The following is a 17,361-nucleotide window of genomic DNA, read 5'->3' on the forward strand; positions in this document are numbered from 1 at the left end:
GTTGTGTCCTCAAGATTTACCGAGGTGCCCTAGTGACAGGGGTAAACTGCAACAAGACTTCTTAGGGTCCTTCTTTATTCTGGTATTTAAGAATAGCCGCTTTAGCTTCCGGCAATTGCATGATAAAGGATAGCGAGCGTAGGATAAAACATGACACATCAACAACACGACAACGAAACTGACCTCCTAGAACTCCTCATAACCAAATGAACACTTCGACTCACCAGCTCTCGATTCTTCTTCCCGACCTTTCTTCCCTGGATTATTCGCAACCATTGGTAGTGTAGCTAACCCTTAGTGAACAATTGCTAGTGCTTATAACCAGTTCCTGTGGGATCGATATTTTTATTATTGACGACGAATCCATGCACTTACGATTCGTAACAAGTTTTTGGCGTCGTTGCCGGGGATTGCGTCTATAACATTAGCAAAATCATATTGGATTAGACTAGGCTTTCTTTTCATTTCTTAGTTTTCCACATTCATTTCTTCTCTTTTAGTATTTTCTATTCCGCTATCATATTTCATATCTTATTATTGCATGCGTAGAGCTAACTTTCCAGGAAAGCTACTACCATTTGATTCAGAGATTGACAGGACCTTTCTAAGGAGAAGAAATCTACAGAAGGCATTCCAAGCAGCACAAGAATCCTCAGAAATGGCCGACAAATTGCTGAAAGATTACGCTACACCATATACACAAGGTGTTCGGTCCAGCATCACCCGACCGCCCATTGAAGCCAACAACTTTGAAATCAAGCCCGCAGTAATCCACATGGTCCAGCAAAATCAATTCGGAGGAGGACCACATGAGGACCCGAACCACCACCTAGAGTTGTTCTACGAGATCTGTGACACTATGAAGGTGAAAGGGGTCCCTCCAGAATCAGTTAGACTACGTCTCTTCGGGTTTTCCCTGAAAGACAAAGCCAAATAGTGGTTGAACTCCCTTCCAGCGAACAACATATCATCCTGGGAGCAGAAGTTTCGAGATAAGTTCTACCCACCTAGCAAAACTGCTCACATGAGGAACCTGATTGCCAGCTTCAAACAAATAGACTCAGAATCATTATTTGAAGCTTGGGACAGATTCAAGAGTATGCTAAGATAGTGCCCCCATCATGGCCTTGAAAAATGGTTGGTTCTGCATACCTTCTACAATGGGATAAATTATCACACGAAGGTATCTCTTGATTCTGCAGCAGGAGGAGCACTGATGAACAAAAGCATCGATGAAGCTGAAGAGATCTTAGAGAATGTGGCGCAGAACCAGCATCAATGGGCATTTGAAAGATCCAGTGGCTCTTTTACGGGGAATCCAATTAAAGCGTCAGGGAAATTAGACGTAGATGCAGTTACACTCATGTCTGCAAAGCTGGATGCTCTGACCAAGAAATTTGATGCCATGGGAGGCAACATAGCTAATGCAATAGCATGCATCTGCGACACCTGTGGAAGTACGGATCACGCTCAAGACACCTGCCCCTTTGGGCCGATACAGGCACAGATGAACCAACTTGAGCAATGTGATGTAATAACCAGCTACAATCAGAGGCAAAATAATCCATACTCCAATACATACAACCCTGGGTGGAGGAATCACCCCAATTTCTCATACCGGAATAATCAATATCAAGGACCATCATATCAGAATTATCAGCCTGGGCAACAGAGCCACCAATCTGGATAACAAACCTATCAACAACAGCAACCTTCACAACTGTCCAAGATTGAAAAGATGCTTGAGGAAGCTCTCTCAGAGCAAAAGGAGATGAGGAACGAGATCAGATAACTGACTCAGAGGCTCGAAAACTCTGAAAAACACCAGAAGATGTATGACAACCAGATAGCTCAGATAGCTCAGTCCGTCTCAAGAGCACAGGGTACATTCCCAGAGAAGCCAGACTTAAATCCAGTGGAACATTGCAACTGCATTGAGCTGAGGAGCGGACGTACTGTGAGAGACCCTCAAATCATTACTCAAAAGGAGCCCTCTCTCCTATTGCCCAATCAGAATCAAAACAGGGATAGAGAAGAGGCTACTAAAAAGATTGAAGAAACTTTTCAAGCTACCCCACAGAATCAGACGATCCCTTTTCCTCAGAAGCTTATAGCATCCCAGAAAGATAAAGAGTTTAATCGCTTCCTGAAGAAGATTAAAGAAATATGCATAGAAGTACCACTGATGGATGCACTACACTAAATGTCGAAGTTCGTAACATTTTTAAAGGGGATATTATCTAACAGAAGGCAGAAGGGCGACTTTGAGACTATAGCATTAACAGAGAATTGCAGCGCTCTCCTTATGGTGAATTCTCCACTAAAGCTTCAGGATCCAAGAAGCTTCTCCATACCGTGCAAAATTGGTTCCGAACTCATACCGAGAGCTTTCTGCAACTTGGGGGCCAGCGTTAGCCTACTTTCATACACTTTATACAAGAAGATGGGCCTCCAGAATATTAAATTGACCACTATGGCACTGCAATTAGCTGACCATTCATGCAGATACCCAATGGGGATAGTGGAAGATATACCAGTTGAAGTGGGTGGATGTATAATTCCCACATATTTCATTATCTTGGATATGGAGAAAGACCCTAAGATCCTGATTATCCTTGGAAGATCATTCCTTGCCACAGCTGGAGCCATCATCGATGTAAAAAGTCACAGGTTATCCTTGGAGATCGGCAAAGAAAAGATAAAGTTTGATTTATCAAATTCCTCCATCTGCAACCCCTCTTCTCAGGAAAATTCTCGCAAGATCAATATGCACAAAGTCGAGGAGTGCAATTTCCATGAGAGTTCTCCTCCAGCGAGCAACAAGAAATACATTTGTCCTGCACAAGCGAAACTGAAGGCGCAGGCTAGAGCATTAACCCTAGGAGGAGAGTCGTCCTTCTACGGGTTTAGTCCGCATTAACTGAAACGGGGTCGAGCTAAAGACCTAAAATAAGCGCTTCTTGCGAGGCAACCCAAGGGTTTTTCTTTCATTTTAGTTCATCATTCCTTTTTGTCTTTCTATTTCCCTAGTGAGTTATGGTCTAGTATTTCATTTTGGGTATTTCATTTTCAGGATGTGTATAGCCTCCACGAGCTAGCCATGAGCGTTTTCATGGGTGGGAGGCGATGGGGGAGCTGAAATAACGAAGAGCGAACCACTATGAGCTTAAGGGAGCCGGTCGTGTGACCTCACATGGCTGTGGAGCCAATGTGGAGACTAAAGCCAAGGGTCGTGCAACTCTGCACGACCGTGTGGCTTGTGCAGAGAAGAAAGAGGCACAGGCCGTGCCAATTGGCATGGCCATGCAACCCTGGCAGAGAGGAAGAAGGCCCAGGCCATGCCAACTGGCACGACCGTGTGACTCATACAGAGGAGAAAAAGACCGGGGCCGTGCAAATCGGCAATGCCATGCCACTTCGGCAGAGGGGAGAAAGAAGGAGGTCGTGCCAATCAGCACGGCCATGCAGCATCCCGTTTGACCCGGCCGTGTCTATAAGACATGACAGTGCCCCTGCCCGTGTGCGCCGCCTCCCCTTCCAAGAAACCCTATTCCCATCTCCCTCTCTCTCAAAAGCCTTCTCCTCTCTACTACACCTCATCAACCCTTGATTTCCCACCTCTAGAGCTCACTTTTGCTTAGATCTACATCTAGATCTAAAACTTCCTCAAGCCACAAATCCGAAAAGAGAGAAGAAACTTCCCTATTTTCCCTCCTTCTCCTCACTATCTCCATCCTCAAGACCCATTTCCATAAGAAACTCCTCAAAGCCTTTCACCATGTCACAGATCTTGAAGAGACTTCATCGAGGAAGCGATGGATCTGGCGAAGGAGACGCACCGGGAGGCGACAAAGGCAAGGGTAAGGCTTCATTATCGAAGGGAAAAGGAAAGCGGGTGGCACGCGACGAAGGTAACGAAAATGAGTTCAATATTATTTTTAGAAATCATGAGCAAAAAGCTAGATATGATATTCTTGTCGCTAGAAAATCTTATACACTAAATATATGGATCCCACTACTATGGATGTGCTAGGAATTAGGGATGACATAGATTGGATGATTAGTGCTTTAGATTGGAACGATATAATGTATGCCCATGCACCAACTTACCCCCGCCTAGTTCTTGAATTTTTGAGCTCGATAGATGTTAAATTCCCTTCTGAGGATGACTACCCAGGGGTTATAACTTTTAGAATGATGAATAAAGAAGTTCGGTGGACCTTTAGTGATTTTAATGATTGTTTTGGGTTACCTACTGGTGGTTCGTGTGGATTTGATGGTGGTATTAAGTGGAACGAATTTTAGATGTCGATTACCGGATCACAAGACCCTTATGAACCCTCTAGAGCCAAAGCATCCCGGATGCAAAACCCGACCTTTAGATACCTTCACAGAGTGATGAGTAAAACGATCTTTGGTTGAGGAGAGAGCGATGGGGGTGGTTAAGAAGATAGAACTCTATGCTCTTTGGGCGATGTTAAATAAAGTTGATTTTGATTCGGGGTTTCATTTCTTGCAAACTTTGTGGAAGGCAGCTAAGGTATCTTCGGGGATGATAGTGTTTGGAGGATTAATCACTCAAGTAGCATTCAATTTAGGTTGTGCACTTGATGGATTAGAGGTGATTCATGGTAATGACAAGATCGACATCGATTCTTGTCTTGCTATGAAGATGATTTGTCGGGATGAAAATGAGTTTGCTTTCCCTAGAACCAATGGTTTTCTATTACCCCTTCCTTGCCCCGAGCGCACTTCAGTTCGCGACCCCGCGAATTGGGTAATTACTGATTTACACCTCGAGACTGTACCGTCCATTGTAGAAGAACCCGAGTACCACCAAGAGCCCTCGTCATCAGGATTCCCGCAACCTTCTGGATATCCGGAACCTCCTAGACACTCTTTTGCTTATGGCACGGGATCCTCTAGGTTTGATTTTTATGATTTCCGTATCTCTTTAGACTTCCTTCATGAGAAGCAAAATACCCAACAATGATTGTTGGAGGGTCGCTTCAAGTTATCTGACGACCAGTTTAGGGAGGTACAGGATGATTTTCAGTTCACTAGGGACTTCTATAGTCAGGTGATGGGGTTCGTTCAGGATTATGATGTTGACCAGGAAAGGATGAGAAATTTTATGGATGATATGGATATCACTAGACAACAAGTAGATGCCCTATATCAATATCATCAACACCTTGGCCATCTTCCTGGTATGCCTAGATTTCCCTAGGACACACATCGAGGACCTCCTTATCCCCCACCCTGCCACCATATTGATTTCATTGGGATGATGAAAAGTCTAAGTCTGGGGGGGGGGTGTTATTACACAACCTGAGTCGAGTCGAGTCTTTCTTTTGTTTTTGCATATTTTACCTGCTTTTGCATAGTTTATTTGCCTTATTTTATTTAGTCTTATTTTATTTATTTGCATTTTATTTGTTTCTACTTGCACCTCATTTGCATTTTTCTTTCCTATCTTTAATTTTGTGGCATATTTGAGAACATCAACTGTCTACTTTTTCTGCTACTTGACCGATAGCAAAATAGCTAGCATTTTCTTAGTTCATGAGTTTTCAGATGGTGTTAGTATGTTTGGTGTATCTTCTTTCTCTATCTTTAGTAGCATGAAATAAGCTAAGTATTGTACGGAGTTGGGTATAAGTTTTGGCCTAACCTTAAAGACCTTATTTTCACTATACTTAAGTACTTAAGCTTGAATGGTAAATATACTTTTATAATAGTTATGATTCATCCAAATTGTTTAGTACTTTTGTTCCCATGGTGATTCTTTACTTACATTTTGGTTACTAGATAACCTCGGATCATGGAAGCTTATTTGGAAAAATCCAAATCCCAACATATGCATCGCATGTGTAATAAGTGCTACACCTCTACAGCACCCAAAAAAATGGAAAAAAAAATAAAATAAGGGATAAAAAACAGTTATCGTGAGTGGAAACTAAAAATTCACCCCTTTGAGACCGAGTTAGGTTACTGGAGAAATGAATGTTATGTTTCTCTTGATTCCGAGAAGTACCCTTTCAGACCTTGTGTAAATTAAGGAAAATGAACCAAGTGTGTGGCAGGTAAGTACCTATCACCGGGAACATTAGGAACTCAATTGTATGATGATTAACTAGAACAAAGAATTGAAACTTGAAGAGTTTGAGCTACTTACTGCACCGAGCACAAAGGACTTATGCGTAGGCCATACTTAAGTTACTCCACAGTCATGCTTATCAATGAAACTAGTTGATAAAGTTAGGCGAATGCACTAGGGATTATGAAACACTACAAAAACTCAGGAACATAGTTTGTAGTGTTTTGCTTGAGAACAAGAAAAGGATCAAGTCCGGGGGTGTGATGTGTGCAAATATTATGATAAGTTACGCATGTTTTAGCGCACATTCACGTACTTTATGCATATATATTCATTGCATGATTGCCTCTTTGATCTTGTATTCATTATATATACTCTTTTGTTCAGATATCTGCTCTTTGTTTGGTTTTATGTTGACAGGGACATCTTTGGGAGCAAAAACGACGATTATCAACGCACCAAGACAAGCCAAAGAACACGGTCATGCACCCTTGCATGATCGTGTGACCGGACAGAAGGGGAGCAGTGCACGACCATGCAATCCTTGCATGGCCATGTGGCCAAGACTAAGGCGGATCAGCACACAATCGTGCATCTTTGCACGGTCGTGCCACCCCATACCAAGACCAAGAAGTACACGACCGTGCATCCTTGCACGGCCGTGCCCCATGGACCGAGGCCAGACACCACACGACCATGCTAATTGGCACGACCGTGCAGCGCCGCCAGAGAGGAGAATGAACACGGTCGTACCATCTTGGCACGGCCGTGTCGCCGCAGCCGAACCCTAGTCTATATAAGGGTTTTAACCCTTTTTCTTAAGGGGAGAGGGCGGGGGAGCAGACCGTTAGTTGGAGAAACATCTTGAAGCCATCCCACACCGTCTTGGACCTCCGTCTAGCGATCTTCCACCACCATATCGACTCCAGAAGTTGAGGATTGGATCAAAAGGCCACTCGTCGTCATTGGATAAGCATATTCCTTCTTTCTTTCTCCATGTCTGAAAATTGTATGTTTATCTACATTATGTCTTTGGGTATTTCTCCGACACTTATGGAGTAGATCCTTTATTTTAGGATTAGGGAGTAGTTGTGGTTCGGTTTGATGTAAAACTCGTATTATGCTTATACTCCTTGGACGATCTTTTATGCTTTGTCTCAATTGCATGTTGCTTGATTGTGTAGAACTTGCTAACCTCGTAGAGGGATTATCCCTAGATCGTACACCCAAGGGGCCCTACTGACAGGGGTAACTTGTTCACGGACATCTAGGATACTTTCTTGAAAGGAGAGACAAATTCTCCTCAAGGAAGTGAGAGACCAAACTTAGCTCTTAACTACTATTCTTAACTTACCAATTAGAGTTGTGTCCTCAAGATTTGCCGAGGTGCCCTAGTGACAGGGGTAAACCGCAACAGGACTTCTTAGGGTCCTTCTTTATTCTGGTATTTAAGAATAGCCGCTTTAGCTTCAGGCAATTGCATGATAAAGGATAGCGAGTGTAGGATAAAACGTGACACATCAACACCACCACAACGAAACCGAGCTCCTAGAACTCCTCATAACCAAGTGAACACTTTGACTCACCAGCTCTCGATTCTTCTTCTCGACCTTTCTTCCCTAGATTATTCATAACCATTGGTAGTCTAGCTAACCCTTAGTGAACAATTGTAAGTGATTATAACCAGTCCCTGTGGGATCGATATTTTTATTACTGACGACGAATCCGTGCACTTGCGGTTCGTAACAATAACTCAGATTGGATATGAACAGAGGCGAGGCTTTCGAGTGTTACTTGGTTGATTCCATTTCCACTCCTCATTAATCAATCGTTTGCTCGTTGATTCTGAAGGAGTCTTGCCTTGAGAGACTAGCAAACGCTATCTACAAGGTTCAATCATGAACAGTCAGGTATGACTAACATAAACTTATTTTCTATAAAATTTTAATTATGCGATCATGTCTAGCTATATTGTATTCTTGCATGTGTGTGGTGTGTGTGATGTAATAATTAGGAATTATTATTTTTTTATTTTTGCTGCACATGTTTATGAAATGTATTTTAGCATGCACCACATCGAGCATTCCCTAATAACCAGAACTAATGCTCAAGGAGTAGGGATCCGACCAAGAAGAAAGGAGGAAGCTCAAGTCAAGGGGGAGCTTCCAAGAATAATATTAAGGTACCATTAGTTAATTGTATTTCTTTGTGTCATGATAAAGAGCATGCTAGATCTAAAATTTATCATTTTAATGCTATTTATCATGAAAATAGAAAGCATAAAAATCGTAGGGTAAATTATAAATCGTTTCATGCTAGGACTACCTCATCTAACGTTAGGAAGGTAGATAATAATTTAGGCAAGAGCTCTAAGGATTTTGTGTATATGCCTAAAAATAAAAATGGCCAAGGAAATTAAAAAAAAATCTAAATTTAAGGATTTAAGGAGAAAAATTAAGTCTTGAGGTCAAAGCTTGATAAAGTAGAGAAGATCCTTAAGAAAATGACAATTAGTGTCCAAGGGCATAAGAAGAAAAATCTAGGGATAGATAGGCAAGAGTTATTCAATGGCAAGAGAGGTTTGGGATACAAATCAAAAGCTAAGGAGAATGTACCCTTATACCATAAAGTTCCATATAGCTATGGAACTAACCCTAAGTCTAGGAAAGTCATTAAGAAGGTCACAAGGGAGGTTATCTCTAGAGTTGACCGTGAGGAGACTAGTGCGACTAATCCTTTTAAGAAACCTAGGAAGGTGATCAAGAAGGAATCAAGGGAAGTTATCTCTAGTGAATACCTAGAACACCTAAGGAGCACCAATAGGTTTTGGGTTCCTAAGAGTGTGTTCTCTACACCCTAGATGGTTTTAGAGATTGTTACCTCTAATTGGAAGGATAATGAATCCAACCTTAGTGAAGTTGACATTTTAGGATATTTTCAAGGTATTGCCACACCTTGAAAATGAAGAATTAATGTTTACTCTTTAGAAGAGTAAAATATGCCAAAATTTAAAGATTTGAAGCTAATTAAATTGGCACAATTAGGTTAGAAGTCAAAAAATTGTCATGTTGGGATTTTGGCAATTTCTTTGGGTATAGGGAAACTAAGGATTATTTTTAAATTTAGTGATCAGTTAATGATATTTAGATAGATAATCTAGGTATTTCATTTATGATAAAATTGCCATGATTATGTGCCCATCATATGCCATGACATCATATATAACATTCATATATGTCATTAAAAATGTCATATATCATGTCATTCATACATCATTATTCATGATAGTTTTTATTTTAAAAAATATACATTTGCTATATGTCATGCTAAATTTTATGCATTATTTCAAATTTTCTTGTAATTAAGGACAATGACATCACTTGACATCCTAGGTTAGATGATCAAAGTTTAAATGCCTAGATAGATATACATGATCCCTTAGTTTTAGAAAAAACCTATTGTATATCTCGTAAGAACTATTGAGTGATTTGTATGTGTTTTTGAGACATACTAGATACAAGTGAGATGTTAGGAAGATGAACAAAACTTAAGATGTTGATTTAGTGTATCCTTTTAAAGTTTTAGCTTCATTAAAATACTAGATTATGTGAAGTCCAGTCATTGGGAAAGTAAGTATACAAGTCATGTGTATTTAGCCCAAAGAATATGGTTAGAAATTTATTTTGAAAATAATTTCAAAATCATTTTAAAAAACCTTGGTGAAGTCTATATTCTGATTGGAATCATCATTGATTAATTGAACACAAAATAGAGTGAAGCATTGAAGTTTTTCAATCATTTCTAATTTTCTGTCAATCTTTAAAAAAAGTCTTTGTAAAATTTTATGATTTTTTGATAATCGTAGAATTATTTAGGGATTTCTGAAATTTGGTCTGAATTCAAAATCAAAATATTCAAAAATCTCAATCGATCAAGCAATTGATTCATAGGCATGAATCGATTGGTTAATCGATTAAAGGGCATTTCCATGAGCACAAATGCTCATAGAATCAATCAAGTGATTGATTGGCCTAGACTTTAATTGATCAGGTGATCAATTAAGGCTATTTTCACGAGCACAGAGGCTCACTGAATCAATCATCCAATCTATTGATGATGGTTTTAATCAATTGAAACCTAACTTCAATCGATTAAGAGATGCCTGAATCGATTGGTAGTTAAAATTAATCGACTAGGAAGTCTGATTTTGATTTAAATGATTTAATTTTAGTCCATTAAGGCATGTTTAGTCATGTTAACCATCTCTAACATTAAGAAATATATTTATAAGTATCTAAGGGTTGTTTTATTGATGAAAATAAGAAAGGAATTGTTAAAGAAGACAAACTTAGAGTTTAGGAGAAGGTTTATCTTCAAAGTTAAATTTTGAACCTCAAAATTTTAATTTTGAGCTTCCTAAAAGTTTAGGAATTTCAAGTCATTGTTGGTAAAATGATAAAAGTTTGGTGCATGTTTTGAGGGGGAGTTCTTCCTTGAAAGACATGATTTAAATTTCTTTTTGGGATAAGGAAACAATGGAAGGTTGAAAACCTTTATTACTATGAATATTCAAGGTTGAGTAATGGAGACAATGGAGGATTGGAAATCTTCATTGTAATCAATGTATGCTCTAGGGTGAGTATACGATATATGCTCAAGGGTGAGCATAGGATACAATGAAAGGTATGTCATTTTCATTGCGTTCTTTTGAAAAAGTTGACTCTTAAGGGGAAGATTTTTTATGTGTGTTAAAGGAGGGCAAATGTAGGATTTTAGTTAGAAATCCACATTCATGCTTCAAGCATGGGATGAAGTTGGAGTTGGGCTAATATGAGTTAGCCTAATTTAGACATATTGTCAAACATAAAAAAAGGAAGAGATTGTTGAGAGATTGCTAGTGCAATTATCCCCGGGTCAAGGTTGACCAGTTTAACTAAGTTTGAGCAGAGTTGAGCTTGAGCTTCAATGTTTAGATAATATGTTATGGACAACATGTTTGGATAATATATTGTGGGACATATGTGAGAGAAGTCAAGTATACCATGAAGGACCGGTACTAGAATGGTAAAGTCCCAACTAGGGGTTAAGCAATCGTAAAGTCCTAACTAAGGTTAGACAAAGGTAAAGTCCTAACTCGAGAATTAGGTAAAGGAAAGTCCAAGCGGGTCAAGGAGAACAACACGTTGGCATGGAAAGTTTTAATTGCGATTATGTAAACAAGTCCAAGTGGATCAAGGAGGATTACACTTTGGCAAAGAAAAACTCTAGCTGTGGTTAGGCAAGAGGAAAATCTAAGTGGATCAAAAAGGATCACACTTAGCAATCGAAACTCCAACAAGAAGTTGGCTAAGTCCAAGTAGATCAAAAAGTTGATCGGACATTTAATGGAGAAGTCCTAATAGGTCACAGTTGACCGAAGGTTAGGTAAGGGAACCCTAGACACAATTGAGTGAGTTAAGGTTAGAGCAATTGATTAGGTAATGATTGTCCCAAGTCTCAATCGATCAGTAGATCTATTGGGAGTGTTATCGCGAAGAGGCGTGATGAATCAATCGAGTAATCAATTCAGTTGAAACCCAATCGATCAGGTGATTGATTGGAAGATTGTTAAGAGCAAACAGAAGGTGGTCCAATCAATCAGCTGATTAATTGGGTTACGCCAATCAATCAGGTGATCAATTGGGCACATTTCTTAGTGACAGACAGTGGTTTCCCAATCGATCATGTGATTGATTGGGAGGAGAAAATCATGACAAAGAGAGAGGCTGGATCGATTGGCTAATTGATTCAAGCCCCAAAATCAATTGACTAATCGATTGGAAGAAGACTGTTGCGAGGTTTGATGACTGGATTTGCTTGGCTCTGACGTGACAATCAATTGGGGGTAAGGCCAATTGATTGGGAGCCCTAGATTGTGAGATATAAAGGCTTTAGTGAGATTCAAACAGTAACTCTTCTTCTCCATTCTTCATCGCCGATCAAGACAAGTAGTAGATTCATCTTTGAAGCAATCAAATCCTACTATGTTCATGGTATGCATCTGCTGGTTTGTTATCTATACAAGAATGATGGTTTAGAATAATAGTGTACTTTGGAGGAACTCGACCCAACTAGTGTGAGAAAATAATCCAGACATGATAAGGTTAAGTCCCCACGTCGTTAGTTGTTTTTTTTTTCTTGATAATTTCTTATTACTCAGTCGATCCTATTTTTATGGATCTAGTGTTAGTCGATCCTATTTTTATGGATCTCGTAGTCTTTGCTCTTATCATTTGTGGTGTATTTAAAGGATCGTAAAGGCGTGTAGAAGGTATCTTGATGTAAAGTTTTCTTTCATAAGTTAAATTTATATTTGTCCTATTCTTCTTATATATTCCTGTGTGCTGTGTGCTTTGGGTGTGTTATCCTATCCAATTCTAAGCCAACATCTGATATCAGAGCTTTGGCAGTATAAAACACCTAAGAATCCACGATTCCACAAAAATGTTTGACATCCCACAAGTTGCTGCGAAGGAGAACGACGGAGTGCAATTTCCCTATCTGATGCTAAGCCCTCACAATTACACTGTGTGGGCAATAAAGACAGAGGCGATTCATGATACCTAGGGAGTCTGGGAGGCGGTGGAGCCAATGAAAGGAGCCCAAGTAGATACAAAGAAGGACAAAAAGGGGCGTGCATACATCTTGCAATGTATCCCCGAAAACATCCTTCTCCAGATTGCAAAAAAGAAGACGGTGAAGGAAGTCTGGGATAGCCTCAAAACGAGATACCTTGGTAGTGATCGGGTGAAGAAGGCACGCGTACAAACATTGAAGAGCGAGTTTGACGTCCTCCGGATGAAGGAGACCGAGACGATTGATGAGTTTGTTGGCAAACTCAGCGCCATGAGCAGCAAGTTCTCCACTCTTGGTGCCACGCTTGAAGATTCCTCTTTGGTAAAGAAGTTGCTTGATTCTGTCCCTGATAAGTTGTTCCCTATTGTTGCCGGTATTGAGCAGTTTCACGATCTTGAGACGATACCATTTGAGGAGACTATTGGGCGATTGAAAGCGTACGAGGAACGAACACTACGTTTACGCGGCAACACCAACGACACTGAAGGTGACCTCCAACTTACTCATGCCACATGGCAAATGCGACAGAAGGGGAGCAACGTGGGCACTTCGTTAGGAGGCAAGGGGCGTGGGTCCAGCAGCCCTAGTCATGGAAAATGGCGTGGGTGGGGGTGCGATCGTGGCCGTGGTACGCTGAGCCAAGACAGTGCAGGAGGCACTAGCAGCAATGGCAGAGGCACTGGTGACAAGAGCCGTATAAAGTGTTTCAATTGTGAGAAAATGGGACATTATGCGTCCGAATGCTACAACAAGCGTCGTGATGATGAGGCTCACTTCACTTGCGCCACCGATGAAGAGCCAGCACTGATAATGACCATGACCCACGAGGAGGCTGACACTAGTCGTGAGCAGCAGGATACCATTCTGCTCAGTGAAGATAGGTTGCTACCGGAGATGTACCGCAGCATTAATAAAGGAGATAAAGACGATTGATACCTTGACAACGGTGCCAACAACCACATGACTGGCCATCGCGAGAAGTTTCAAGAACTAGATGAAACCATCATCGAGAGGGTGAGGTTTGGCGATGGATCAACCATTGAGATCATGGGCAAGGGGCGGTTGTGTTCGAATGCAAGAACGATGATCGGAAGGCTCTCCACAAGGTATACTACATTCTGAAACTTTGTAGTAATATCATAAGTCTCGGTCAATTGACATAAACTGGGAACGAGGTGCACATGGAAAGAGATACCATAAAGGTGATTGATAGGAGTGGGAAGCTCTTGATGCTGGTAAAGCGAACACAAAATCGCTTGTACAAGATAATCTTGAAGACATTCAAGCAAGTCTATCTCCTAGCAAGCCTAGAAGACCCAACCTGGTTATGGCATACAAGGCTCAGACATGCCAATTTCCATGACTTGAAGCTCTTAGGGGAGAAGAAATTGATGGTTGATGTGCCTCCATTACCCCAACCGGACAAGCTTTGCGAGGTGTGTGTGATCGCCAAGCACCAAGCATGCAAGGTCGCCATTCCCGTGCCAAGCAAAATGTAGAGCGGAGAAGCCATTGGAACTTCTCCATGCTGATATTTGCGGGTCAATCTCACCATGTACACTGGCCAGTAACAAGTACTTTCTTCTAATTATTGATGATTTGACAAGGTGGATGTGGGTGTTTATATTGACAGCAAAGAATGATGCATTCCGAGCATTCAAGAAGTTCAAATTCTTGACGGAGAATAAGACTGAATACAAGATCAAAACACTCTGGACAGATCGGGGCGGTGAGTTTCTATCCACGGAGTTCACTCAGTTATGTGAAAATGAAGGAATCGAGCGACATCTCACGGCTCCCTACACACCCCAACAAAATAGTGTTGTGGAGCGCCGTAATTGCACCGTGATGGCCATGGCAAGATCTCTCCTCAAGGGTACACATATGCCGGCAAGGTTCTGGAGAGAGGCGGTTAGGCATGCTGTCTATTTGTTAAACCGTCTCCCAACTAAGGCACTAGGAGAGCACACGCCATTTGAAGCTTGGATGGGGAGAAAGCCACATCTCGCCCACTTGAGAGTGTTCGGTTGTGTTGCATATGTGAAAAATACATCCCCTCACCTCAAGAAACTTGACAACAGAGGTTCACCCATGGTATACTTAGGTGTCGAGGAAGGCTGCAAAGCTCATCGTCTATTTGATCCAAGGCATGGCAAGCTACAAGTAAGTAGAGATGTGATGTTTCGAGAAAATTGTGAATGGACATGGAATGCAGGTGCCAACAATGAAGAAAAGGTACCAGAGTTTATGGTGGTGGATGCATTTGGCACCGACGAGGTGATTGTTGCAGCCGACATTGAGGCCGCAACAGAAGAAGTCACAACACCAGCAGTAGCCATGGTATCCATGACAGGAGCTTCAAGTCCATCTACACCATCATCAAACACCCATATAGCTTCCTCGCCTTCGATAACAAACTCACCCGAGTCTTATGAAGGACCGGTCCGTTTTAGATCCATTGTTGATATCTACGCCAACACTAAGGAAGTGGTTGGCATTAATGAAGAAGAGGGTGAGGTGATGATGGTGATATCTGAAGAGCCGACATGTTATCAAGAAGCTACAACCGATGCTTGTTGGTACAAAGCAATGGAGAAAGAGCTGAAATCTATTGAGATGAACAATACCTGGAACCTAACTGAGCTCCCATTAGGCCACAAGCCATCGGCCTAAAGTGGGTGTTCAAATTGAAGAAAGGTTCAGATGGGAAAGTCATTAAGGACAAAGCAAGATTAGTGGCTAAAAGCTATGTACAAAGATAAGGCATCGACTTTGAAGAAGTGTTTGCGCCTGTCGCTAGACTTGACACTATTCAAGTCATTCTTGCGCTCGCGGTAAATCAAAGCTGGGAGGTACACTATCTAGATGTGAAGTCAACATTTCTTAACAGAGAGTTAGAAGAAGAAATATATGTCACTCAACCAGAAGGGTTTGAAGTACAAAATCAGAAACATAAGGTATACAGGTTGTCTAAGGCCCTCTATGGACTGCGACAAGCTCCATGAGCTTGGAACATGCGTTTGAACAGGAGTTTGGAAGAGCTTGACTTCAAAAATTGTACTCAAGAACATGCAGTATATACAAGAGGTGAAGGAGAAACAAGTATACTTGTTGGAGTGTATATCGACGATCTCATTGTGATAGGAAGTAGCATAGAGAAAATCAACAAGTTCAAACAACAAATGATGACAGAATTTGATATGAGTGATTTGAGTCTTCTCTCCTACTACTTAGGAATTGAAGTGGAGCAACAGAAGAGCTAAATTTTACTTAGACAATCAGCTTATACCAAGAAAATTCTATCTCAGTTCAAGATGACAGACTGCAATGCCACAAAGCATCCAATGGAACTCAAGACACAGTTGCATAAGGACTTGGAAGGGACTCCAGTTGATGCCACGGAGTACAAACACATTATTGGTTGTCTGAGATATTTGCTACACACAATGTCAGACCTGTCATATTTTGTCGGAATGGCGAGCAGATATATGGAGAGGCCTACAATCATGCATTGAAAGGTTTGAAAGCAAGCATATAGATACAAGGTTTCATTTTATCAGAGAATGTATTGAAAGGGGGCAGATTGTGGTTGAGTTCGTTAATACCGGAGAACAACGAGCCGATACGTTAACTAAAGTATTGCCAGGAGTGAAGTTAGCTGCCATGCGACAACTACTCGCCGTCCGTGATTTACAACTATGTCAGGATTAGGGGGAGTACTGTGAGAAAATAATCCAGACATTATAAGGTTAAGTCCCCATGTCGTTAGTTGTTTTTTTTTAATTTTCTTGATAATTTCTTATTACTCAGCCGATTCTATTTTTATGGATCTAGCGTTAACCAATCCTATTTTTATGGATCTCGTAGTCTTTGCTCTTATCATTTGTGGTGTATTTAAAGGGTCGTAGAGGCGTGTAGAAAGTATCTCGATATAAGGTTTTCTTTCATAAGTTAAATTTCTATTTGTCCTATTTTTCTTATATATTCCTGTGTGTTGTGTGCTTTGGGTGTGTTATCCTATCCGATTCTAAGCCAACACCTAGCATGTTTAATATTTAATTTTTATTGAGATTGAATGAAACTGAGTATTTTTTGTTCTAAATGGAGGATGAACTCATGGGGTAATATATAATAACGCCAATTTTTCAAGGGTTTGAATAATAACATAAAATTATTTGTCATAGGTGGAATAACATGGTCAAGTCTCATTGAGTTTTTCACTAAAGAAGACAATTAGATGATCATGTTGGCTTAATGTGCCCCTTATACCTACTCTTGACGCGTTGCATGTTACCCCAAATGATTTGGAGAGGGAGGATGTTTAAGATAGGATCCTTAGTCATCCTTTCCTTGAAACTCTTTTTCTTTAAGAGTTTGTAATGGGAGCCATAATGGTGCTAATGTCCTTGATAAAGCAAGGATAGAAGATTACAAAACCATTAAAGCTTCGAGCCTCTTGAAGGGTTTGCAGCTTGGTCATTCCTCGATTATCCTACTCTTTTTGAATTCGTTGAAATGCATTTTGCATCAATGATAAACCCAAGGAAGAGAACCTAAGATTGTAGGGAAAGAATACTTTTTCAAATTGACAAATAGTTTTCCTCGAGGCTAATATGCTTCATGTAGTCATCGCGTGTCATGCTATA

At 40.8% G+C, this 17,361-nt stretch overlaps 2 protein-coding genes and 1 pseudogene across 2 annotated transcripts; 2 read left to right on the forward strand and 1 right to left on the reverse strand.

Annotated features, from left to right (window-relative positions):
* Positions 1-1,056: 1,056 nt before the first annotated feature.
* Positions 1,057-1,128, reverse strand: LOC121978871 (annotated as a pseudogene).
* Positions 1,129-1,831: 703 nt separating this feature from the next.
* Positions 1,832-2,920, forward strand: LOC121978173. The gene is made up of 2 exons (XM_042530549.1): positions 1,832-2,176; positions 2,231-2,920. Exons 1-2 carry the CDS (start codon positions 1,832-1,834, stop codon positions 2,918-2,920), a joined length of 1,035 nt encoding a protein of 344 aa, XP_042386483.1.
* A 9,810-nt stretch (positions 2,921-12,730) lies between these two features.
* On the forward strand, positions 12,731-13,648 carry LOC121978174. Its single transcript, XM_042530551.1, has one exon. It carries the CDS (start codon positions 12,731-12,733, stop codon positions 13,646-13,648), a length of 918 nt encoding a protein of 305 aa, XP_042386485.1.
* The last annotated feature ends 3,713 nt before the right edge of the window (positions 13,649-17,361 follow it).

This window comes from Zingiber officinale, chromosome 4B, assembly GCF_018446385.1.
Source record: "Zingiber officinale cultivar Zhangliang chromosome 4B, Zo_v1.1, whole genome shotgun sequence".
In the NCBI taxonomy this organism is placed as follows: Eukaryota; Viridiplantae; Streptophyta; class Magnoliopsida; order Zingiberales; family Zingiberaceae; genus Zingiber; species Zingiber officinale.